The 25,220-nt window shown below is 41.7% G+C and overlaps 2 protein-coding genes across 3 annotated transcripts in view; one reads left to right on the top strand and one right to left on the bottom strand.

The window, feature by feature from the left end:
• The window catches only part of bmpr1bb (bone morphogenetic protein receptor, type IBb), a 59,268-nt gene extending 55,995 nt beyond the window's left edge, over positions 1–3,273 (top strand). The window contains exons 11-14 of the mRNA XM_073478676.1: positions 93–390; positions 486–661; positions 758–888; positions 2,133–3,273. Coding sequence (XP_073334777.1) covers positions 93–390; positions 486–661; positions 758–888; positions 2,133–2,258 — 731 coding nt within the window. The 3' untranslated portion in view covers positions 2,259–3,273. The remainder of the gene's footprint in view (positions 1–92; positions 391–485; positions 662–757; positions 889–2,132) is intronic.
• A 2,032-nt stretch (positions 3,274–5,305) lies between these two features.
• unc5cb (unc-5 netrin receptor Cb) overlaps positions 5,306–25,220 on the bottom strand; it is a 123,587-nt gene continuing 103,672 nt past the window's right edge. Inside the window, exons 8-17 of one of the 2 annotated variants that reach the window (XM_073477896.1) lie at positions 23,917–23,973; positions 21,171–21,362; positions 18,622–18,984; positions 15,317–15,404; positions 14,999–15,170; positions 10,097–10,330; positions 9,288–9,437; positions 9,028–9,192; positions 7,385–7,563; positions 5,306–5,553 (exon numbers count right to left, since the gene is read on the bottom strand). In XM_073477896.1, coding sequence (XP_073333997.1) covers positions 5,394–5,553; positions 7,385–7,563; positions 9,028–9,192; positions 9,288–9,437; positions 10,097–10,330; positions 14,999–15,170; positions 15,317–15,404; positions 18,622–18,984; positions 21,171–21,362; positions 23,917–23,973 — 1,760 coding nt within the window. In that variant the 3' untranslated portion in view covers positions 5,306–5,393. The remainder of the gene's footprint in view (positions 5,554–7,384; positions 7,564–9,027; positions 9,193–9,287; positions 9,438–10,096; positions 10,331–14,998; positions 15,171–15,316; positions 15,405–18,621; positions 18,985–21,170; positions 21,363–23,916; positions 23,974–25,220) is intronic. The other variant, XM_073477897.1, reaches the window with a different exon arrangement.

Here is a 25,220-nt window from a genome sequence, read left to right on the forward strand (position 1 = left end):
ATGAGGTGTGAAAATTATGTGTTTTTTTGTCTGAAAATGGACTCAAATCCTTTATTTTCTATGTGCGTGCATGTCCCTTCTTTCCATCCCAGGATTCATTGCAGCAGATATTAAAGGAACTGGCTCTTGGACTCAGCTCTACCTAATCACAGACTACCATGAGAATGGATCGTTATACGACTACCTCAAGTCCAACACCTTAGACGTCAAGGCTCTGCTGAAACTGGCCTATTCCTCCATATCAGGCCTCTGTCACCTGCACACTGAGATCTATGGCATGCAGGGCAAACCAGCCATCGCACACAGAGACCTGAAGAGCAAAAACATCTTGGTGAAAAAGAACGGATTCTGCTGTATAGCCGACCTCGGGCTTGCTGTCAAAGTTAACAGGTACAACATACATTTTGGACTTTTGAATACTCACATTAACACAGTTTAGGAGTATCTCTCTCTCTATCTAGTTATGTTTCTCCTCCCTGTCTCAGTGAAACCAATGAGGTGGATATCCCTCCCAACCTACGAGTTGGCACGAAGCGCTACATGCCGCCTGAAGTGTTGGATGAGACCCTGAACAGGAGCTACTTCCAGTCTTTTATAATGGCTGACATGTACAGTTTTGGCCTCATTGTCTGGGAGATGGCCCGACGTTGCATCTCTGGAGGTAAGAAAAAAAACTAAAAGAAAAATTAAACATGATCAATACATGTCTGGGTGTTTTCTTAATGATGATGCTGATTCTGTATATCCTGTCCTGAAGGCATTGTGGAGGAGTATCAGCTGCCCTATTATGACCTTGTGCCCACTGATCCTTCCTACGAGGATATGAGAGAAGTCGTCTGCATTAAGAAACAAAGACCTTCATTTGCTAATCGCTGGAGCAGTGATGAGGTATTCTCTCTAACAATTCATAGCCTTAGAAGACTTGCTATGTTGTAATTAATGGGTTTTATTAGTTGCTGATGAATTATTTATCCGCGTTTCATAGGGCAGTAATGAGCCATTAGAAAGAACACCTGTGGGAAAAAATCCAGTTGGTTGGCATTTATACCTGCAGAGTGAGTGGCTTATTAGAAAGCAATCTCGAAACCCCATAGGCTATCGTCTGACGATGATCTAGACTTTGGGAGAAACAGCAAATGTCTTCAGACTTCCTGTGTAGCCTGCTGGTATCTGGGCCAAGACTTGCTTGCGCGCTGGTTATTGTTCACAGTCCAATTACTGTAGTAATTTGATTTTAGGTCTAAACAAGATATCTGCATATTAATGAAAATAAATTAAACAAGCTAATTAAAAGCTAAATAGTTATCAGTAATAGCCATGGACCATATTCACACAGTGTCCATTTTCCTCCAGGGTGGGAAGCTTTTTCACTTCTTGATTGATCAGCAACTGGAAAGGAGATGGGTAGTGAAACAAAGGGAGGGACATCAGGCCATATTTCAAGAAAAAACATACAGAAGCAATATAGTTTGTTTTTTTTAAATCCCATTAGCTTCCGTTCCATTTTATTACAGGTGTGTTTCACTTCCAGGCGCAAATAAATGTGTCTAAGATGTGTATTGAAGCTAACTGGCTATCAAGCATGTTGTTCTACCTTGAAATACAGCCCGTTGTCCCTCCACATTTTCACTATCCATTGCCTTTTCAGTTGCTGATCCATCATTATAGCAATTGTCAGATTCCCTTATGTTTATAGGACTTGCAACCTGCTGTGTTTGCAGTACGACATTTGAGCATCCCTAATATAACCAAACCACCAAAATATTGTTCCTTGCCTACAGATCCTGCCTACATATGCAAATATCTGCTTATAGAAATTCATTAGAAAGAAAGTTAGTCATGTACGGTGGCCCTGAGAGCTCAAAGCACCTTTAGCAACTTAAGAAAAGACATGCAAATCGACACAACACCACCAAACTAAGAAAACAACGACAACAACAGAACGTGTGCGCAGGGGCAAACTGCTACAGAATACACATCTGAAAAATAGATTTTTCAAAAACTGCAAACCCAGATTTCTTCTTTAAAATGAGATACCACTAATTATTAATCCTTACAATTGATCACAACTTGCAAACCACTTCTAAAAGTTTTTGTTGTATTCTTATGTGTGTTTACATCTGTGTCTTCAGTGTCTACGGCAGATGGGAAAACTGATGTCAGAGTGCTGGGCCCACAACCCGGCCTCTCGCCTCACAGCCCTGAGGGTGAAGAAGACCCTGGCGAAGATGTTAGAGTCCCAAGACATCAAACTGTGACAGCGAGTCAAGAGAGATGCTCTCATCAGCACAGACTTGTCACTGCCACTGGCACGGCGCCACTTACAATGGCCAATAGAAGAAAGGGAAGAAAAAGAGACTGTGAATGATAGGACAAAGGAGACTGACAGGGAGGATGAGTGATGGAGATAATGGCAGACGGGGAGCCAGAGAAATGAGAGGCGAGAGATTTATTATGTCAGGGGAGCTCTGCCCTCCCATTGTCTGAGCCACCTCGGCCTCAGACCGAGTGTTCAGGTTGTGCTTTCTGTGAAAGCGGAGCAGTTGTTGGGTCCAGACTGTCCCGGTGGGAAGGGACCCTTGCAGCAGAGGAGGACTAAAATCCCTCTGATCAGTTCCAAACAGGGGAAGCTCCTGCTCTGCCCTTTTAAAGCCATACAGCATTATTATATGTGCAGTCTTTTGTACTGTAGCAGCTGCATCCATGTTCCTTTTTTTGACTGAGTTACTGTCAGTTCCAAGCATAGTGACTGTCATCCATCCAAAGAAATGTCTAATTCATGCTCAGTGACCTCATTGTCAAGGATTATTGTTATTATTATTATTATTATTATTATTATTATAGAACAAAGCAGAGTAAGACTAAATTAATTGCAAAACAGACGTCCAGCAGACACAGATGACAGATTTTTCTATATAGTATTCCTGTGTACATTTTATTTCAATATTAAAAGATGACTTCTGGGTAAAACACTTTACGTCAGTCATGAATGTGTGAATTTCTGTTTTGTCCTTCAAGCCTTCCACGCTGACATGTGTTGTCTCTTCTTTCCACTCACAATTCATGTGTACATAGCTCAGTTCTGAAATCTATTGATAATTATAGCCTTGCTGGATGTTAAAATGTGTTTCTGATGATTTATCTGTGTACAGAATACGTTCCGTCCACTCTACCACTTAGCATGTGCCTTATTTAATCTGTACATATGTGATTAATGAGAGTGCACGAGTGGATCTGGATAACATTCCCCCAATTAAAACTATGTGTCTTGAACATTGGTCTATTTATGTGAAAAACTGTAAGAATTATGTTATTAAAGTGGTGAAAATAAAAAGGGAACCATCACTACATTTTCCCCACTGGAAGGGCACCCTAGAGGTGACTATCAAGTTTTCTTTGCTGGAAGGGCACGTTAGAGGGCGCTTTATCAGGCTTCCACCAATGGAAGGGCACCCTAGAAGGCACTTTATCATGTTTTGTCTACCATAGGGGTATCCAAGAGGCCGTTTTGGCAGCATCTTTTCAGACATGGGGGCACCAGGAGGGGGCGAGGCCCACCAGTGTCAGTCTCACAGTTCGAACAAAGAAGATCCTCATGCTCCATGTTCAATGTTGCATATAAATATAATTTATTATTAGTCTTAAAAATTCTTTCTTACACTTTGTACAATAACTTGACAGATGAAATGCAAGCAGTTGCGAGGAACATCATGAGTGCCGGAAACAGACAGGCTACATTCTCACTATACACAATAATAATCATGAAGCTGAAGAGAACAACTAGGGAATGCAAAGGCTAGCCCACTGAGAATGTAAAGATTGTTTCAGAGAGATGCAAAGTTTGCATAGACGGCTTTACGAAAAAAACTGGGACAACTGCCATTAGAAAATGAAAAAAAATAATAATCAAGAACCAACCAAAAACACCTGAACAGTCACAAGTGCTGCTGCATCAAAGGAATGTTGCGTTTACAACTATCGCTAATTTTTTTTTTTATGCACAGAGTCAGTGTCAGCGGAACATTGATGGCTTCTGTTATTAATGTACAAACACAGAAGTATGAGTTAAAATCCTCCAAAACCACAGGGTGACTGTTATTCAGCTCTCAACACAGGAAACACTTTTTTTTTCAATGACATTTGATATTTGGATGATCACCTTATGTATTAAATTTAACCTCATACACTGTATGTCAATTATTTGGTAAAAAGCAGTTTTATTTAGTTGCATTGGTCCTATAAAAATATACTTATTTGATTCCTTTTGATATCGACCTTTCCTCTCTGCCTGGTCTCTTTAATGCAGATATCATCTTGAACATCGTACAAATCATCAGCATCAGTCATGAACTTTATTCAGTTTGGGAAAATGGTCTTGATCACCCTCTATTTAGAGGTAACTGGCTTAGTTAGCCAAATGACTTGGTAAAAACATGCAGAAAAATTAAATTGAAAAAAATTATTCAATGCAACTTATCAAAAAACATTTTTAAGACTTAAAAAAAATCACATAATGAAAAAAACAATAATTATACATAACATGAATAAAACATATTAATAGTAGTTACGACAGCAACACTAAAACCTTAAAATGATTACATCATTGATTCCCTTCTGTACATGTCAATGTGGCTGACAGGATGAGTCGTTACTGCGAGTGTCCACCAGGAGGTGCTCTGATACAGTCAAACTGAATGAAAGAAGAAACACAAAAATGTGAGGACACTGCAAAGTATTCCATAACAGGCATCATAAAATACAAAAAAAAACAAAAACAAAGATATGTATAAATAGGCATATTATTAAATACTATGTTATCACAGAACACATACTCGTCCATGGAGACTGATTTTGGAGAGTGAGAGATGCTTACTCTGACCGGAGCCTTGCTCCTTTGATCATTTGACCTCTGATAGTCTCTCACTCCTCATGCTTTTTTTTCTATGGCAAGGGCATCATCCTCATATCCGCACAGTCCATCCAAATAACTGGACAGCTGTTTCCAAGGAAACTAGAGCCAAAAATATCAAGTTGTTGTACCAAAGAGAGAGAGAGAGAGAGAGAGAGAGAGAGAGAGAGAGAGAGAGAGGAACAGCCAGGGAGAAATGACTGGCAGAGAGTCTTGTTTACCCTCCAAGTTTTTACACCCTTTGTTGCCAATGTTTAACTGGGTCATGGCTGAGTAGACCGAACTGGTTCTATCCTCTTTACTTGAGTGCGCACACACGCAGTTATCAGCGAGTGTGTACGTGCATTTGTCACTATGACATCATATGACTCTCTTGCTTCTGGGGGTGAACCCCCCCCCCCCCCATCTTCTTTTCTTTTTCTTTATTTTTTTTTTTTTACGTCTTCTTCCTTCCCGGGTTGTCGCACTCCCTGGTAGGCAGATGTCAGTGTTCAGTTGCTGTGGGAACAAGGCTGTCATGGCGTCCCATCTCCTCCAGCACCTGGGCCAGGCGACTGAGGTTGCCGTCAGGAAAATGCTGGGCCTCCCACAAGTCCAGGATCACTCCCGTAGGACTGGATTTGGTGGCAAAGTAGTTCAGATATCTGAGTGGGATGGGTTAGAGAAAGGAGGTAAATGGTTAACAGAGATGAATGAGTAGGCTTGAATGAGAAGACAGGACGAGGCTGGTGCGTTAATGGTTTGACGAATGGTTTCAATGTGTTTTAGCTGCATCATTTGTACAGGTTACGCAAAGATTTCAGTCCCATTTTTCCATTTTGATCATGAACACATGATGTAGGCATGACAGGAAACTGTAGGTATTGATGAAGAGTTGTGATGATCGTTTTCTATTTTTATATATAGATATTTTTGGTGCACGATATAGTTTTGGAGAAGAAATTCAAACTCAGAATTTTAATGACACATTCTCAGAAATATTTTATTTTTTAATATTTTTCCATAACTGAATAAACAAGCTGTTCTCAGAGGAAAATACGGTCTGTAGAAAACTGTTTGAAGCTAGAAAGGTGGCAGGGTCCGCCAAAAACAAAGTAAAACAGTGTGAAACTGTGTTGACCTTTAAGGTCAGTTTGTTTCTTCAGTTTACTCAGTCATGAAAACAAAGACAGTTTGTTATTTTGTTTTTTTTAGGCATAAAAAACATACAGTAGTGCACCTTAAAGACATTAATAATACAAACCCAGAAATATTTATTTGATATATCCTCAAAGTGTAATAAGGTCCCCAGAATACTGTTTGAAGCTAGAAAGTTGGCTACTTGAAATAGTTTAGCAACTATAATTGAAGTAAAACGGTCTGAAATGTTGGAGAACAGTTTATTCATTCAGTTTATTTAGTTGTGAAAATCAACAAGTCAAAGGTTCTTCTCCAAAACTACAGAGTGAACCTTCAAATGAACCAATAAGGTTAAACAGATTTTCATCTGGACTTCATGATTCCTGCTGCAAAAAGGTGCACAGTTTATAATAAATTTAGTTCTCTTACGAGGAGCAGAGCACATAAAAAAGTCTACTTTATATAAAACCAAAAGGAAAGTGTGGAGACTATGCAAATGAGCTGCTGATTACGCACAAGAGATCCTTTAAGTAAGTATGAAAAAAGTTTAACTTTCAGAGCGTTTGTGCTTTCTCAAAATCCAATTTTTCACACAGATGTTCTTTTTTTAATCCGTTTGTCACCCAGTTCTTGATATTCAAAAATACACACACACACACACACACACACACACGCACACACACACTCCTGGACTTTTATGTGAAATTAACACTAACAAGCCTCATGTACACACTACTGGTCTGTGTGTGTCATCACTGTGGGCTGTTGAAAAGAGGTTGGTTCAAGTCTCTCCTTCCTTCACAGTGCCACACTCTGTCAGTGGTCTCGTCAATCTGCAGCTGCTGCCTGTGATAAGGCTGCCCCGCTGAGCTGGGACCTTATAAATGGACACACGCTGTACCTCTATCACGCACACACGCAAGACTATCAAAGACACATGGGTGACGTTTTGAAAAGAGCAGCGTCATTCTATCTTTGTCTCTCTCTCTGTCTGTCTCAGCTCGGTCCGGCCCTGTTAATCTCAATTCAACAGATGCTTATCGAAATGAGTCCACGGAAAATCAAATAAAAACAGAACTTTTATCAACTGTTTTATTCCCCATGTGATCTTCTAATGAAGAAAAGGATTTGGCTGCTCAACAACTTTTTGAAGAATAGACGGTGTATTTTTGTTCAGTTTCTAAAAGAAGTCGCTCTTACCTCCTCATTCTCTCTCTGTCATTTTCCTTTGAAAAATGTGCTTAACCTCATGACAGCCTGTTCCTGTGGACAGACTGAAACCTCTCAGGGCCTATAACTGAGTCATTGTCTCACTCTCCTTGTCTCTCTCCAAGACAAGCCTGTTCCTCCACCCACCTGTCAAGGTTAAGTTTGTGGGCCAACATCCTCCAGTCATTCCCCCTGGTCTGCGGCGCATCCAGACTGCCACACAACTTCTGTCGGATGGAGACAGGGATGCGGAAGGCATTGGGCCCCACCAGTGTGGTGATGTTACTGGCAGGGTCCAGCAAAGACGTATCAATACTTTGGGAATCCTGCAGAAGGAGAGAGAGGTTGAAGAAGAGACAGAGATTACAACAGGCTGCATTTACATTATTTAAAACCACCTAACATAATGTAGCTCAAATGGATTTGCAGCACAACAAAGATTCTGTTTCTGGGTTGTCTTAAACATAGGAAGTCATTCTTTTTATTGCCATCCGTTTATTGATGCAAGCTGAGTGATTTTCAAATAAATTGCATCTGGAGGATTTAAGTGCTGGAGGTCTGGCAACAGAAAACCAGAGCAAGGCCCAGAGACAAATGAGCCAAGGCCAGGCAGGGACACAGCTCTGCACTGCATGTACTGTAATTCATCTCATTACTGAGCACAAAGCCCGTGTGCTCCTCCATCCCTCAAGCTCTATTCTCCAGGCCAGATGGCCTTTGTGAAGCAAGTACAGCACGACTGGAGGGTGATTATTCCCCCTCCGCTCCACCCTGCTCTACATTGGCCTGTCATAGGCTTTACTATATGAAGGCCGCAGTGTCAAGACTCCCTGTCTCATCCCTTGTCAGTCTTGTGAGTGATGCAAAAAAAGGAAGAGGACATCGGGAGAGGGTAAATTCATTCAAGCTCTCTCGCAACAAGATATAAGGAGAGCAAACTGGTGGGGGAAATGTATTATCTATGAATGCAAAAAACAGGTGACAAGAGGGTTAAAAAAGTGGCATTCATCTTTAAAAATCTAGAGCATAACCATTTACAGCTGCTCAATGTACTCTTTGGCCACAGCGACAAGTTAGCTCAGTTAGCCGTGAGCTAAGTGGCCCTATTAGGTGACGGGAGTCTGCCTGGACCGCTACCTCGGATCACAGGGGGGGAGTCAACGTGGGCCATAGACCTCAGCTCTACCGGGCTCAGCAGCCTCCCGGTGGATACCGAACTGGGACTGAACACAGCCTACGAGACTGACGGATGCCAGTTTAAAGATAGGCGATACAGTATGGAGGCGATTGACAGTGGCTCTGAACAAGACTATGACTCTGGGGACAAGTGGACACATGCAATGGGAGCAGGAGAGAGATGATGGTTTTGTTGAAAGTAACGTTATGTCGAAATTGCCATTTTGTGTGATTTGGCGCCCCCCACAGTTTCTGAGTGCAGCGCCACTGTTGTGAATAAAAATCCCAGTGCTAAGGTAGGTGTAGGTGCTAACTACAAACAAAACTCATTACATCATCACAATGTTATGTGTTTAAAAACATGTATGTTGAAGTAAACATGTATGTAACGCTGTGATCCTACCCTCTCACTGAAGTCACATAACGCAGAAACAAGTGATAGTGGAGACAGAGACATCATTCACCCCATTACAAGACAATGTACCATCAAAATAATTTTGAAGCTGTTACTTTAAGGTAAAAAAGGGCTTTAATCTAAAATCCACATGGCCACATCTTACATATTGTCCCTTTAAGCTGTTATAAATGAAAAGATGAAAAGAGTTTGTGTCTACCTCTGACAGTGTAGTGTCCAGCTGAAAAATCTGTCCCTCTCCCTCCACTTGGCGCACACATATCTTACAGGCCAGGTCCACAGTGCTGGCAGAGAACCGCTCCAGGGTAAAGCAACAGTGGAGGTTCCTCTGTGAACCGCACCACACCTGCTGAAAGGAAAGCTCCTGCAGAAGAGATGAAGAGGGTTAGAAGATTCACTCAGCTCTCAGACGAAAACATTTAAGTTCTCGCTCTGATTTGGGGATCATGAGCAGCTCACCTGGTACTTTGCTAGCAGTTTGCTCTTCCACAACGTGTGCGGGACGTCGTGGATGGAAAGTCTCAGGTTGTGGGTGCTGTCTTTAAAGTTGAGCGTCTTTGGTTCGTCCAACAACTTCCCGCCCATTTGCTTCTCCATCTGCAGGACCTCCTGAATGCACGGACACGCACTTATGAAACCATGACCTCAAAACAAATTTGTTACTTTTGTGCCGCTGTAAACTGTTGTTATATTCTGTTTGCTTCAGCAGTTTCTTGCAAAAGCTCTAACGTCCATTCACAAATGAAATGTTTTTTATAGTATATTCATCACACTCCCTCTGGGCTTTATGAACCTGAATCTGGACCTGCCATCTGAAACCAACTTCAATGTCCTTGCAGCAGGATCACTATCACTTCTCATTACCCATTCCCAAACTTAATAACCGTATTTAATATACCAGCACAGTATAATAATCCATCCTTATCTTCCCTCCACGTAGGTAGATGGAAGTATTAAACAGAAGGAGACAACAGCGGAGTCCGGGGGATAAATGTGGCTTATTTTGTGTTGGGGCAGGAGCTACATCTTTTTAGGAGCAGCAGCGCTATTGTGACACACCAACACAAAGATTTCTCATTCCGCCTCCCACATCTCATCTGCTGGCTATGCCTACACACACTCACACACTCTAACAATTCAGTCACAGACATCATTAACGCCTGCAAACACATTTCATTTCTGCTATATAACCTTTTGCAAACACAGAGAGACAAAAGAGCGGACACACACACACACACACACAAATACGCAACCTCCTGTGTATTTACCTTGAGTGCGTCCTGTGTGTCGTCCAGGCAGTAGACTCTGATGTGATACTCCATGGCGGGGCAGGTGACGGGGCCGAAAATGGCTAATTTGAGGCGCTTGGTGGTTGAAGCGCTGAGTGATTGGCCCACGAGGCAGTAGGTACCCAGCGTCTCTGTCAGGATGTGGCAGGCCTCGTCATCCATTTGGATGTAGCACGGCGTGGTGAAGTTCTCTTCTCCTACCACCACCACATCCTACAGCAAAGTGTGGACAGGAAGACAGAAAAAGTCACACAAGTGTGGGAGAAAGGAGACGAAAAATAAAAAAAAAATGAAACAGAAATAGTCACAACATGTGGTAGCGTTGGCAGTGGGGAGAATAGCTTTCTCAAGAGGGAAAAGATGAGAACAAGAGAAGATTAATAACGTTTCTGTGCCACCTACTGTAAGTATGCTTATATGTTTTCATTCATTGGCAAGTAAAGCCAAAGTACAGCTAATAATAGTCGAGAAAATATCTGACTTCACTTCCATCCTGGAAATGGGACTTTTCAATCCAAACGACTACAAAATAACTATTCTATGTAGTCCCCATACAGTGTAGATCATCAGGCACAGCAAGTGGAGCTTGCTTTGTAGTTTTACTTTGCCAGAAGATATCTTTTTGCTTTTATTGCATGATTTGGGGGTGCAGAGTCATTGGTTACTGACCAAACACTCTATAACAGTGATTACTATTGGAATATAGAGCTATTAAACACTTATTATTATTAACTTTTGGTGCTGAGCCAGATCAAGGAATGGATCCACAATTTTTTTCTCACCTTCTTTAACTTTGCAAGCTTTGTTTTCTATATTTTTGTTATTTTCTTAGGGAATAATGCATGGATCTTGACAAAAAATAAATAAAAATCTGGCATATCTATTATTGAGTATTAAAGGGGACTGTATGGCCTTGGTGGAGGAGCATAATCACAAAAAAGACAATTCATTCATAATTCAAAGTGTACCAATATGTGTAGCCATTACACTAAAAGCAGTCAGTTTGTTTCTTTACATTTACAAGTTTATTCTGTTTTTGTTATGGAGACACAATTGATCTCTGTGTTAATAAAAAAAGTGTACTCAAACTTCATTTGTCACATTTTTAATTAATCATTATTCAGGGGTTGTTGCCTGGGGCAATGTGTTCAGTAAGAACGTGGATATAATCATTATTAATTGCTACAACGGTCTCACTCAAAACTTACACTTGTCTGACATACATTTTTGTTGTCAGACTGGAAATTGATCTCCAAGTCTGAAGCAGAGATTAGAAGACGTGGCTTGTCTAATTTTATGCTCTAATTATTTCGTCTTTCTTTCTTTTTCTTTTTTTTTCTTCACAGAACCCTTAAATTCTTCAACCCAACTAAAATTTAAATGTCATTTTAAGTGGGAAAGTACAATCAAGGGTCATGGCCGCTTCTCATAAGCCGTGTCCTTTTAGATATTACGCTTAGCAAGTGTGTATTACTAATGTCTGACACCCTCCCATTATGTGTGTGAAGTAATGGAAGAGTGAGTATCCAGCCCATTTGCAGCTGACCCCTATAATAGCACCAGTGCCAGGACATATTTCTCTTTCATTAAGACTGTCTGGTGTGAGGACCCCTCTCTCTCCGTCTTTCACCCTCTCTCTTGATCTCTCTTGATCTTGCTTTCTCCTCTCTCTCTCGTCTTCCTCTCTCTAATCCAAACACTCGTGTGAGCTGCACATTGTGCATTAATTCAGCCTATTATGAGAGACAGAAGAGGAATTACAGTATTTTATTGTGAGCTAGGCCGTTTAACAGCAGTATTATGGCTGATCATTAGACTCTTTAACTGCTCCTGGGGGATGGCACTGGGGCTCCTTATTGGGGGATAATTAGAACGCACAGTTGAAATGTAGGCTTCTGCTTTAGACGTGTGTAGGCACAAACAAACATGCAAACACACACTCACACGGCATAATTTATTCACTAATTTTTTGACATCATCAGCAGAGATCAGTTTTTTTCTCGAGGCGTGGGAGGATGAGTCTTTGTAGGAGAGTTACTGAAGCATAAAGCCCCACATGTTCCTCATTATATGACCCGCTGTCTTCATCATCGTCACAACACCATGTTTCCTCAGTGGCACTGAGAGAGCATTTCTGTGTGTTTGCTTCAAGGGGGACGGGAGAACTGATTTTTTTCACTGGGTGGTGATGTAATTGCTGGATATTCTCATATATATATATATATATATATATATATATATATATATATATATATATATATATATATATATATATATATATATATGAATATCCAGCAATTACTTCTTCAGGAGGAGCTCATCTCTCTCCTGTTTTTACTGCAGTGATGAATACACATTTTGACAGAGCATGTCATGAAAAGCAATATTTCACACATGCAGCATGGAGGCTGGCCTCAGTGGGAAGTGAAGCTCATATAGAGGAAGCTGCTGTCACCTTGGATATTACCATCTGCATTTCTGACAGGTCAGAGATGTAATCAATAGCAAGCACGTAATCACCACTGGGAACCACGTCCCCTCCGATATATGAAATATGGAAATTTGACAACCCCCCCTAATATTGGTGATATATTTGTAATGACCAGCCGTGTCATCAGATCCTGCAAAAGCCAATTTTCCCCTCAATATTCAGCGTTAAATCGATTACAAAACCACACTAGATGTTTATACTAGTATAACACTTGTATTCACATATGGTATATATGAATTTGTGGCCCCAGCCCCCACTCACTTGATCCTCTCCCCCAACGTCCGACTGAAGATTTCTCCCTTGATCAATAGTTATATTCTGTTTACACTGAGCTTTATTGGCTGCCCCCAAGTAATTCATCAATGTCACAAAGGCATGTGGGGCCAGTCTGGCACTTTCTTTCTGCTCCATAAGTCATATCATCACATCAGCAGTGGAGATTGTGAGAAGACTTCCTGAAAAAGATGTTATTCGAGCCACTACTCAGCAGATGAGCTGACAGAGGGACATATATATAGATATAGGCTGTTGCTAAGTGGGTGGATTTTTAATATGTGACTGCCTGCCTGGACATTTTCCCACAAGCCTTATTTCTTAAAGGGGCACTGTGCAATTTGGAGAAGAAATTTAAACTCAGAATCTTAATATTTACGATATTAATAAGCTAATTATACAAACTCAGAAATGTTTATAAATGTTTATTTATTTATTTATTTTTTCCATTTCTGAATAAACAAGCTGTTCTCAGAGGAAAATAAGGTCCCCAGATCACTGTCTGAAGCTAGAAACGTGGCAGGGTCCGCCACATATAAAGACAATAACAATATGAAATTGTGTTGTCCTTTAAGGTCACTTTGTTTATTCAGTTTATTCAGTCATGAAAACAAAGAGAGTTTGTTTAATAAGTTTGTTTCAACATAACAAAATATTTGTCAAATTTCTTCCCCAAAACTACATAATGTAGTGCACCTTTAAAGGTGCTATATAAGAATTTTAGTTTAAAACTTTCAAAAATTAACTAAAATTATCAGCAGAATGAGATATTCAGAGATATCTACTGAAGTTAGCATGCTAACCAGCTAGCCTCAGGCTCCTGTGCTAGCAGTGTAAACACAAACACTCCCTCCCCTGGCAGTCTGGCTGGCTGCGAGGCTAACTGAGCTAACAAGATAGCAGTAGCTACGGTCAAGGATGTATAAACATAATACAGTCAGCAGCAGTTAGCAGTTACTCTGGTGATATGATGTGGATATGTATGGTGACATTTTGTTGAATTCAACAGCTGAACAATTCTTATTTATTTCACCTTTATAAGAAAGAAACATTTTTCATGTTCTGCTACACAAACGTTTTTGGTCTGTTTATTAAATTATTGGCACCTTCGCCTTTAAAAAGGTCTCAGTGTACTCCTGCCTGTAACAGTTCACTAAAAACATATGGAGGGCAAAAAACAGCCAGAAATGCTCTCTTCACAAGCAAGATAAAGACACTAACAACCACCCACGACGAGGTCCATCGTCTTATTATCTGAGGTGTACTACTGATAGAGATTTTTGCGGATAGAGAGACGATAAATGGACCATTTCTAACAAGTTTAAAGCAGGTTTTGTGATGAGGGTAGAAACATGGTTTCTCTACAAATGATGTGAGGTAATTGGGCTGTTTCTCTCTCTCTCTCTCTCTCTCTCATTCTCTCTCTCTCTCTCTCTCTCTCTGTGTCTATGTGTGTGTGTGTGTGTGTGTGTGTGAGAGAGAGAGTGTGTGACAGACAGAGTAAATGTGAGAAAGAAGGACTCTAAGGAAAATTCACACTGCTGCCCTCAGCAGCCCAACTTATCATCATCAGCACTGTTAACGATGGAGCTCCCAGGCACGAGGTTTCCAAAATCACAAACACAGCACACGCACACACACACACACACACACACACACACACACACACACACACACACACACACACACACACACACACACACACACACACACACACACGAACCAAAATAGGCATTCAAAAAGCTACAAGAAAACAGTGTGGGGAAAAAACAGTCCCAGGCCGTTCCCTGCTATCAGAGGTTTACTATTTCAGCACCTGGTTGCAACAGGGCTTCGCTCTGAGTGCTGAGCTTCACAAACAAAGCAGAGGTTTGGAAGTTGATCCCCTTCTATTTATCATCCCGTTCCATTTCATCATTTTGTTTTTCTCAGTATCTTTCCCCTTTGATCTTCGCTGAGCAGATTTTACAACCACCCAAATGCAGGAAGGATTACTGAATGGATAAATGAAATATGTGCATCTTATTTTAGGTGGCAAACGCATCATTTTAATGTGGCTTCATGTGGCTTGACCCCAATGACGGACATTAGAGCCGTCTGTGCCTCCCACATCTCACCTCCCACTGGTTCTGATGGGAATGGTTCTTGAGCTGGATCAGCCAATCCTGTTGGCCGTCACACACGGCACAGTGGTGCATGGTGATGATGACGGGCCGAGTCAACAAGGCCCCGGGGGGCCCGCAGCTCACCACAGGGCCCAGCACTGTTTGGCCATCGTCCACTGCGGGCCTGGAGGTGCACAGAAAAGCACACAGACAAACACACACATGCTGTTTAGTGGCGATGTGACAGCAGTCTCTAACATGGGTGACATGGTGGAGCTGACGGGGTAAACTCTGCTCCGGGGCAGCGATGTGGCAGACGGCGTTGCGTACCTCATGTTGTCCTTCCGCTGCACCGTCACATACATCTCGTACACTCTGCCCTGAGGAATGGCCCCTGCTGGAATGAGCAGACTCACCCCTGGGGAGCACACAGACAGACAGGCACATATAAGAGTTGTCAGGTAGAACAGTGAAGTCCTTACGTATATTTGCGCTGTCAATACTTGTCACAATTGTGATGAAGATGTTGGTCAAGTCAGTGAAGGCACAGACAAGGAACATTAAAACCAAAAACTCGAAACATTTGTGTTAAAGGTGTAACTTCCAGAATACTGAAGGTAGCTCCAAAAACAAAGGCGGGAACAGTTACTGACAACTGCTGCTCTTTGCTACTACTGCTATTACTGTAGCTCATGGCTTGGTTAGCTGTCAAGTTAGCAGCAAATGAAAAACGGCGCGTAGAGCTGAAATATTTTCACATGTTACTCGATGAATTGAAGATTTATTTAGACCAAACTGGAGGTGACTGAGGAAACACAAACCAAGACTGTGTTGGTGAGTTTTGTTTTGTTTATGTCCAGTTTTAATGAAGTGTGTTTTACGATAAGCTAGTGAGGCAATTATGCTTGATTTTCTGTTTAGTGAGGAAAATAGAAGTAAGTGTATTTCATTTGGCGACATTTTGCGAGTTTATTTTGTGAGTTTATTCAACTAACAGCTGACTTTTGCCTCTTATGGTACAAAGCGGTATTACGAGACAGGGCGGCTAGCTATTAGCATGCTAACTTCAGTAGACATCTAGCCATATTCGACAAATTGCTCCTTTAAATATGTATATTTACACAATGAATCTCAGCACAAACCCACTCTGTGAGACAATAGAAATGAAATAAATGCTCTTAATGATCTTACTTTTACATAAAGAAGTAGAATATGAGCTATTTTCCTTTCAGTGGGTGTATCCTAATGCATTGCTGCACCAGTGAAGAGGAGTTAAAGTCTTACTGATAGATGATAATTATTTTTCTTAGTATAGTAATAATCGCACTTACTCTCAGGCCCACATATAAAAACTATGGCACTTTACAGCCTTCTCCTATGGCATCAGGAAATGATGTGACATTTCATTTTTAAAATCAATGATCTCTCTACTCTTCATAACATTCTCACATTGCTGCAGCCAGCATGATTTACATTTTTCCATCTCAGATTGATTTGATATGATGTCCTGTCCGATGTGTTTTTTAAGACCCTACCCCCCACAGTCCGCACGCACACACACCAAACCCACACGCACTCTCGCTCTCTCTCTCTGGAGGGGGTTTCTCAGATAGCTCATTGATTTCCCATGTCCTTGTACTGAACTTTTCAAAAGGTGACAGACAGCTTCTCCTGCTAGCTAGCAAGGCAATCACAGCTCTGCCACGGGGACGTCTCGCACACTGCCACTCTCCCTCACAGCAAAGCTTCAAAGAGATGGGGAAAGCATTTTAAGATGCAAAATACCAAACAGCCACACTGACAGTGCCACAAAATATTTCATTACCCAGACACACGAACAGATCAAATATCAAATGTGCTCTTTCCCTCTCTCTCTGCCTATGTAACACGATGAGGTAGCCGAGCGCACCCAGCAGCTGAGAACATTTTTTACAGGAATCAAAACGAAAAAAGAAAAAAACTTAAGAAACTTGAGAAGTCGGTGTATCCTTTAATGTCTCTGCTAGTTTGTCGAAGCCTGTCAACATGCATCTGTGGCATGTTACAAACAGCCCACATGTGTTTGAAGTGAGGACAGCAGGGCTAATGTAAGCTGCCTGAAACAGGACACCTATATGTCTCTGCGCGTAGTGCACCTTTGGTATCCATCAACCCCTGTCACTATGTGTGCCGTCAATGCACTGATACCTTACATCTGGTTTAGCATATTATTTCAAAGTCACATCTGTGTGTGTAAAGGTCTTCCTGGTAAAGATGTAGGGGCAACTCAGACCTCATACATCTAAAACACAATTTATACTGTATTTACACATAAATAATGTGTGCTCAGCCCTGTGAGCCTTCTGCTCACACTGTGCACCCATGACTGCACTCCCAGACATCAAGACAACTCTACTGTGAAGTATGCGGACGACACCACCATCGTCGGCCGTATCATAAACAACGATGAGGGTTATATCAGGAGGAAATCAACAATCTCGCAGATTGGTGCACAGAGAACAATCTACTGCTCAGTGTCAGCAAAACCAAGGAGCTGATTGAGAAAAAAATGAGGCAAAGACACCCACCCCTGCCTACATCAGTAGTACAGGAAGGCTCTACAACGGGTGATTAAAAGTGCCCAGAACATCAGTGGCATCCATCTACACAGCATCAGCAACATTGGTGAAGTGAGATGTCTGCATGGAGCCCAAAGGATACTAAAATACGACACCGACCCCAGCCACAGTCTGCTCAACCTGCTGCCATCTGGCAAAAGATACAGAAGTATCTGCAGCCATACCACCAGACTACAGAGCAGCTTCCTTCTCCAGGCTGTAAGACTCCTCAGTTCTCTGGTAAAGTTAACAAAATCCACCTACCAGCTCCTCTAAAGGTCACGAATTAACCTGCTACATCTCATTTGTTTAAAGCTGCTGTATGCGTTGTCGTTGTTTTAGCTTCCTGTCCGTTTTTGCAGTTAGCAGTCTACTCCCTCCTGTTCATGTCACCACACTTGCACGACTCCTTTCTTTTTTTCAAGGCAGCCTCTTTTCTTTCGAGGCACTATATTTCATCACTTAGCCTGTTTGGTGGTATAAGCCATCACCAGGACCACTGGGATTGGTAGTTCTACACGAGGTTATGTGCCGGACTATTTCGTCCAGATGCTGGAGTCTTGTCCTCAATGTTCTCAGCGAAGAAAATGTCTGGAGTTTCATCAGCCCATTTTGAGGGATCTTTAGAGTAATATTCTGGCCTGAGCAGATCATCATCAGCCTATTATAAATGAATGAAGACTGGCCCCTTCTGAGCTCATGGGAAGAGCTGAAGGATGATCTCTTCTTCATGTCAGGCCGGACCGCGGAGAGGAAGTTTATCTTTTCACCTCACACACTTGCACACACACACACACACACACAAACGGAGAGCTCATAAAGCATCTGATGGAGAGCCACTGAGTAACTGAAAACATTCTGGTCCAATTAAAGCAGACAATAGACAGGTAATTTGCTGGAATTAGCTGATCTTTCACTCTATTGAGATTCAAAACTCATTAATTCCTTTGTTATACTTTATTTTTCCTCTACAAATCGGAAGAACAGATCAAAACGGACACATTTGAAAATGCCTCCTCTCATTGTTTGGTACAGTACCTGAGTTGGGCACAATGAGATGTCCCCCCTGGGAGCTGAAGGAGCCCAGCGCGGTGCAGGATGGATCCCTGGTGCGGAGCAACGTCTGGGTCTGTGTTCGACGGCCCATCGTGCTGTCACTGTTGTCCAGGAGGCAGTGCGGCAGCTTAGGTGACAGTTTGGAGGAAAGTTCCCCTCCCAGGTCGTCCTGTGGAGTCACTAAGCCCGAGGAATTGTACACCTTAATCTTTAGGTTGGGAAGAGGGTCCAGCAGAGGAGAATTGGTCATGGGGATTTTGTCAGCCACATCATGGAGGGCGTAGACGGGGCCACGGTACATGGCGGCCGCTGATGTCAGGTCAGGGGGTGCTGTTAGGAGATCGGCTGGAAAAGAAAAGGAAAGCGACATGAGTATAACGGAGTCTTAGGAGAAGTGTTTTGGTCATGATTTTCTCCTTCCAACTGTGTGTGGAGGAACTTGAAACCAGAATAACCACGAGGAAATGAAGTGTTGGCAGCAATCAGCAAGACTGCCGCCTGGCTTTACTCATTTGTTTTTCACTCATTAGGGAAGTCCACTTCACCACCAAGAAACATTACTCAGTCAGAGAAGTTAAAGGCGCAGCTGTGATTCATGAGTAACAGATGGCATCACTATCGCTCAGTTTACCCGGTAGGTACAAGGATGAATGTTCAATAGCTGGGCTGAGTGGGTGGAGGGATGGCAGTGGGGGCTCTCTGTCCTGCAGCGTCTCCATTGCCTCCAAGCACAAAGTTTACAAACGGTGCAGATGTCAGTGGAAGTCACAAGGTAGTCAAGGTTGAAATATTTCTAGTACTATTTAAGTACTGCAGTAGTCTTTGTAGTGCTTGTGTTATTATTAATAATGGTATGTTAACATCAATCACCGTAGGTACTGTATAGTCGCTGTCCAGTGAAAGTTTCTGTCCAGTTTCTGAATTTTTTGATAAAACTGAAGGAGTTGAGACAATTCTTCTATTTCTTAACCCAGACAAGCCATTTACAAAGTTATTGAATCATCTGAAGCTGAAAACATGGCTGTTTTTCAGCGCTCAAGATTAGTTGACATTTTGAAAATATGTGGTATTGACTGGACAGCGACAGCGAAACCCCAATTATTTGTGGCATCTATCCTTCTGAGTTGAACAGTATTTTGAAACTTATTTCCCCGTCCCTGCCATCTCTATTTGTTGCTGTTATTTTCCCACTTTTTATCCTTCCTGTTCTCAAAACCTCCAACTGACTGCTTACAACACATTTACTCTGATCTGTCTGGTACCCTGCCGTCTTTTTGTCCAGCTCACTGCCACCTGTCCTCATCCCTGAGGCCTTACTTTTAAGTCCTGCGTCACCAGCCCAGATCTAATTACAGCCTTAATATGCGACATACAGACCGGCCTTATTATGCCTTAATTAAGGGGCATAGTTTGGCCTCCCATCACAACGACATGCATTTTAATAGTTTCATCACCTCGCCCGCACAAACATGCTGTCTGTTGTCTGTATTTCTCTCATAAGCTCCCTGCTCGTCTGCAGTCAAAATGGCACATTTACATTCAGATCATCTCTGACAGACACGTGCTGCCATCTCACAAGGTTAATGCTATGGGTGAGTAATGCAAGTGATTCCCAGCATGCCTGACAACAGGTGTGTCATGTAGGGCGAGGGATTGAACCTCAATCCTTTTTTTTATACCAACTGAAATGTGTCTCTAGCATGGAGTCAAGTACCAAAAGCTAAGATCACTTTGCTGATTTTTATATATTTCATTAAGAAAGAGGAAGAGGAGCTGTTTATCCCTGGTATTCACATCTCACTTTCTGCTCCATATGCATTAACACGTACATCACTGGAACAAACAGACACTATCTTTCGTAGACTAAGAATAAAAAAAAGGAACGTATAATATATTCTGAATTAACAAGTAAGCCCAAAAGAATTTGTCATACACAGCGTTTCACAAAGTTTATAAAGTCAACAACTCACAAAATTGAGCGATTTTGTAATGGAGTTTGGGGAATTTCTCTCCTTTTTCATCTATTTCTCTCCCACCTCGTCTCCTTGCTTTAGTATGCTGGTATTCAAGTTTGCAGTCTGCTGTAGTGCAAAACGTTCTCAAAGTTTTGGAAATGGTTGTTATCAACTACTGGAACTATTATAAGCTATTCTGGTCATTCAAATGAATAGAAAAAAAACATGGATGTCGCGCACCATTTATAATATATATAGACTGACACCTCAGCAACCCCAACTGTGACTGACTTCCTGGGAGCCTCATTCTAAGATAATGAAACAGTAATGAAAACATAATTATGAATATTATATTCAATTTCTCCCCTACATCCCCCAGAATCCTAGACATTGGACCTTCAACTTTGTTGAACGTGTGTAAGCCCGGTTTTGTTAAATGAAAAATATTATAATTTTCTTTAAGATGAAGAAAAAAGTTACATTTGGTATCTGTATTGAAGCTATCGTATCGTCACAAGTATTAGAAAAAGCAGCCAAACACACAGAAAAACAAATACATATCATCCTGTGCCCCACCTTTGCGGGCAGTCTTGATGCTGACTGGCTGGAAGCCTCCATTGAGGGCGGAGGTATCGATGATGTCGGAGTCGAAGTCACGGTGGTTCTTCCTGTAGACGAAGAGCGCCACGACGACGGAGATAACCAGGCACATGATCACAGCTATGACGATACCCACATACAGAGCTACATCGTCTGTACTGGGGGCCACTGGGGAGGGAGAAGGAGGAGGAGGAGGAGGGTGAGAGACAAAAGACAGAGAGAAAAATAGTCTTTAAAGATCTCATAAGTTCACATCAATAGTGTTAAGCTTTCTTGCTCAATATGCAGGAGTTGTGATGAAGCCATTATCAGCAGACTAATATCCTGGTTTGAGATTGAGCCGGATATTAATAACCATCTACGGGGAAATAAATGCATACAAGTATATTGCTGTTCTTTTTTTTTATCATGGTTAATGCTGGTGGGCAGTAGGCTAGGTGTTGATAAAATAATATAGGACACTCTTAATTGTTCAAAGTGAAAAGGGATAATGTACTGAGAGTGATGGTCAACATCAGTTCTTTTACAAAGTCACAGTTTAATCTTTCTTGTATGAAGCCAAATTGTGTCGCGTGTTAAAGGGGGTTGTGTACTGTTCACCATAAAGATAATAAGAAGCTGAAAATAAAGATAATGATGATGAACTCTGTGCACGACGCCGCAATTAATAAGGACGCCGGCTCCAGTGCAAACCAATGACACACTGTCCTAACAAGCGGGCTCAGAAGCGAGATCAAGAGTTCTGAAGACTGAGATATAGATGTTTTCATCTTCAAATTACCGTGCTCTGTGTTGGAGTTCAGAGTCTGTCTCTGTCTTTGTTCTTACACACTGAAGATAAGATCTAGACATAGCTTGCATTTCTCAAATTGTCTTTCATCTCCGTCTCCCTCCCAGAGTCTTTCTGTCCACTTTCCAGCTGGAAAAACCTCTGTGATTAGTAGGCCTGGCATGGATATAGCGGTTGTTAGAAACGCAGACTCTGACAGGAACCCATTACACATCAGACCTTTTAATGGATGCCTACTGACAGTCTGAACTCTCTGTAGTGTTTGCTAAAGAATGCCCTTAACTGTCACCAAAGATAACAAATGGGGAGAAACTCTGCTTTAGCGGTAGTGAAATGCCACGGGGCATGTGCGAGCCTGCGTGTGTGCATTGTTCGACATATGAATACACTCTGTGCATGTCAGGGGGCTCTAGAAAAAGTCAAAGACCAAAGCTTCTGAGCACATTCTTATTTATGAGATGATAAAGCTATTTTGAAAAAAGAGAGAAATGTCTGTTTCTGGGATCATTTGATTATGCAAATGGAGCGGGCTCTACACCAGTAGATGGCAGCATCAGCCATAGATCCATACGCAGCACTCTCAGGGCACGCATGATGGCAGAGGATTTGTGTAAATTAGCCTCATGTGTCTCAGGGATACAGATGGCACTCAATCTGTGTCTCTTGTGTTCTCCTGCACAAAGGATGAGAAAGGAGTAGAGGGAAGAGAAGCAAAAGAAGGGAGTGCTTTTGTGACAATTGAAAGCACCAAGGTCTCCAGGAGTAAAAGCATGTAGCTTATTTTTTTCATATTTAAATTTTCATATTTTTTTTAATTAATCAACAAGTACATAATTCAACATGTAGGCAGTTTAAAAATGAAATGAAAGTGGGTATGACCTTCACTGGGGCATCACCTTCGCTCACAGTGTGGGAGAATAGTTTCTTTAGATGTACTGAATGGCCATGATTAAATAGGTCCAATACTGTACTCATTTCAAAGACTTCCTCCCCAGGAAGGACATGTGTGGCCTGACCCTCTCCATTCAGCCTTAAATGAGACATCACACTAAAGAGGAGTGTCAAGATGTATCCTCATACATGTTCGGCCTCTAATCCTTCCTCTTGCAGAGACACGAGCAGAAAACAGAGCAGGGAGCCAGTGATGAAGGTCTGAAAATGTAATTTCATCGCGCTTCCTCTGCCAAGCTCCCCTGCAGTTATTTAACATATATCCCCACAGTCGAACAATCTTCCATCCACGCTTTGATGATAAAGGCAGCAACCTGCTAAGTGTACGCATTAAAATGTATCACTTAGATTAATACATCCCTTTGAACATGAGCCATTGTCGGAGAGGGAAAGAAAGTACAAGAAATGGAAATGAAAGGGATTATTGAACACTCCATTCTCTGTGAGGACGCAGAGATTTACAGAGGCAGGGTGAGGTAGAGAGAGAGAATGGAAAATATTAGAGATATACAGAGTGAGAACGGCAGTGGGTTAAATTCTTTGCCCGACTCTGCGCCTGAGCTGACAGCGAGGCAGTGTCAGGCTGGAGTTCATCAGGAGCAACAGGGTAAAGGACAGTGTCAGCTTTGAGCTAGAGAGCGGTAACATGGCTTTGAACAGGCAGGCGGTTGGCGTAGACACATTATGAGAACGGACAGAACGGAAAATCAAAAAAAATGAAATGCCTTGAGGTGGTTATCGGCTATAGAAGTATGGACACATAGGAGGACATGAAAGAACAATGTCAAATATTCTTTGTGTGTTTTTAGAGCCAACACTCAATATATATCGAATGATTTATCTGGGACTATGAGTGACTGCAAATTCCTTGTGCACAACCTGCCAATACAGATTAAAGACAAAGACGGATATGACAACGAATGTAGAAATAGTGTAAAAAATAAAATAAAATAAATGATAAAAAAAAAAACAATAACTCACATGAATTTCCCAAATCACTCTTGTCTTTTGCCTCAGAGGACTTCTGATATAAGGAACCTTGAAGAGAGGAAGGGTTTGTGGATGGGAGACAGAGTAGGAGAGGTAAGGAGGAGGAGGAGGAGGAGGAGGAGGGGGCAGGAGAGGGATGATGAAAATCAAATTTAAGCCAACAGAAAAACAAACTCAACAAATGAGACAGCAACAAACTCATGAGTAGGAGTGATGACACGGGGAAGCGATCTTTCTTGATTTGGCCCCTCCTCTCCAGATCTGTGTACAGAGTATAGAGATGGATGAGAGGACTAAGGGGGGACATGGAGGTTCTGTGAGGGAGTGGCGTAATCCATCAACTTGGCTTAGTGCCTCAGCAGCAGCAGCAGCAGGACTGATGCTGGCAGGTGAGGGGGAATGGAAGGGCTGATAAAGTGCGGGCTCCAACAGAGTCAATAGAACCAACAGCCTTGCATCTGTCACCGGAAGGTGGATGGAGAGGGTCGTGCATGGGATGAAAGGAACGATTATGTTAGGAAGGCAGGAAATGAAAAAAAGGTTGAAGGACAGAGATTTGGCACACTGATTTCCAAAATAAACATTGGCAATGTACGTTTTTGCAAGCCACTGATATGATGAAACTTCAGGTTTTTAATGTTCAGTTTTGAATTTTATGTTGACACGACGCTCTGTATATGGGCTGGTTAATCTTTAGGCACAAAAAACACTTGGTTAGGGTTATGAGAAGATCATGTTTAACTGGTTCTATTGCCACAAACACAGCTGGAAATTGTCTCAGCATCTTCTTAAAAAATATCCAGTTTCGGTTGCAAATATTTCCAATGACTTGTGAAAACAGCTACATTTGTTGCCAGTGACACAGCTGGAAAATATCTCATTATAATTATCTAGTGGTTTCACTCTTACAAATGTTTCAACACCATCTGAAACAGTGTTCTCTAAATTATAACATTCAGTGGTTTCATAGTTGAAAATGTTGAAACCATACTTAAACAGTAGTGTCTTGTCAAAAATATCCAGTACTTTCATGCTTACAAATGATGAATCACTGGCTTAAACAGTGGTTTCTCATTAAAAATATCCAGTACTTTCATGCTTACAAATGTTGAAACACCATCTCAAACAGTGGTCCCTTGATAAAAAGTGGTTCCATGCTTGCAAAAATTGAAATACTGTCTTGAACAGTGGTTTCTCATTAAAAATATCCAGTGGTTTCACACTTACAAATGTTGAAACCAAGCTTTAACAGTGGTTTCTCGTTAAACATCCAGCGGTTTGATGCTTACATATTT

The sequence above is a fragment of the Pagrus major genome, chromosome 12, assembly GCF_040436345.1.
Source record: "Pagrus major chromosome 12, Pma_NU_1.0".
Taxonomy (NCBI): domain Eukaryota; kingdom Metazoa; phylum Chordata; class Actinopteri; order Spariformes; family Sparidae; genus Pagrus; species Pagrus major.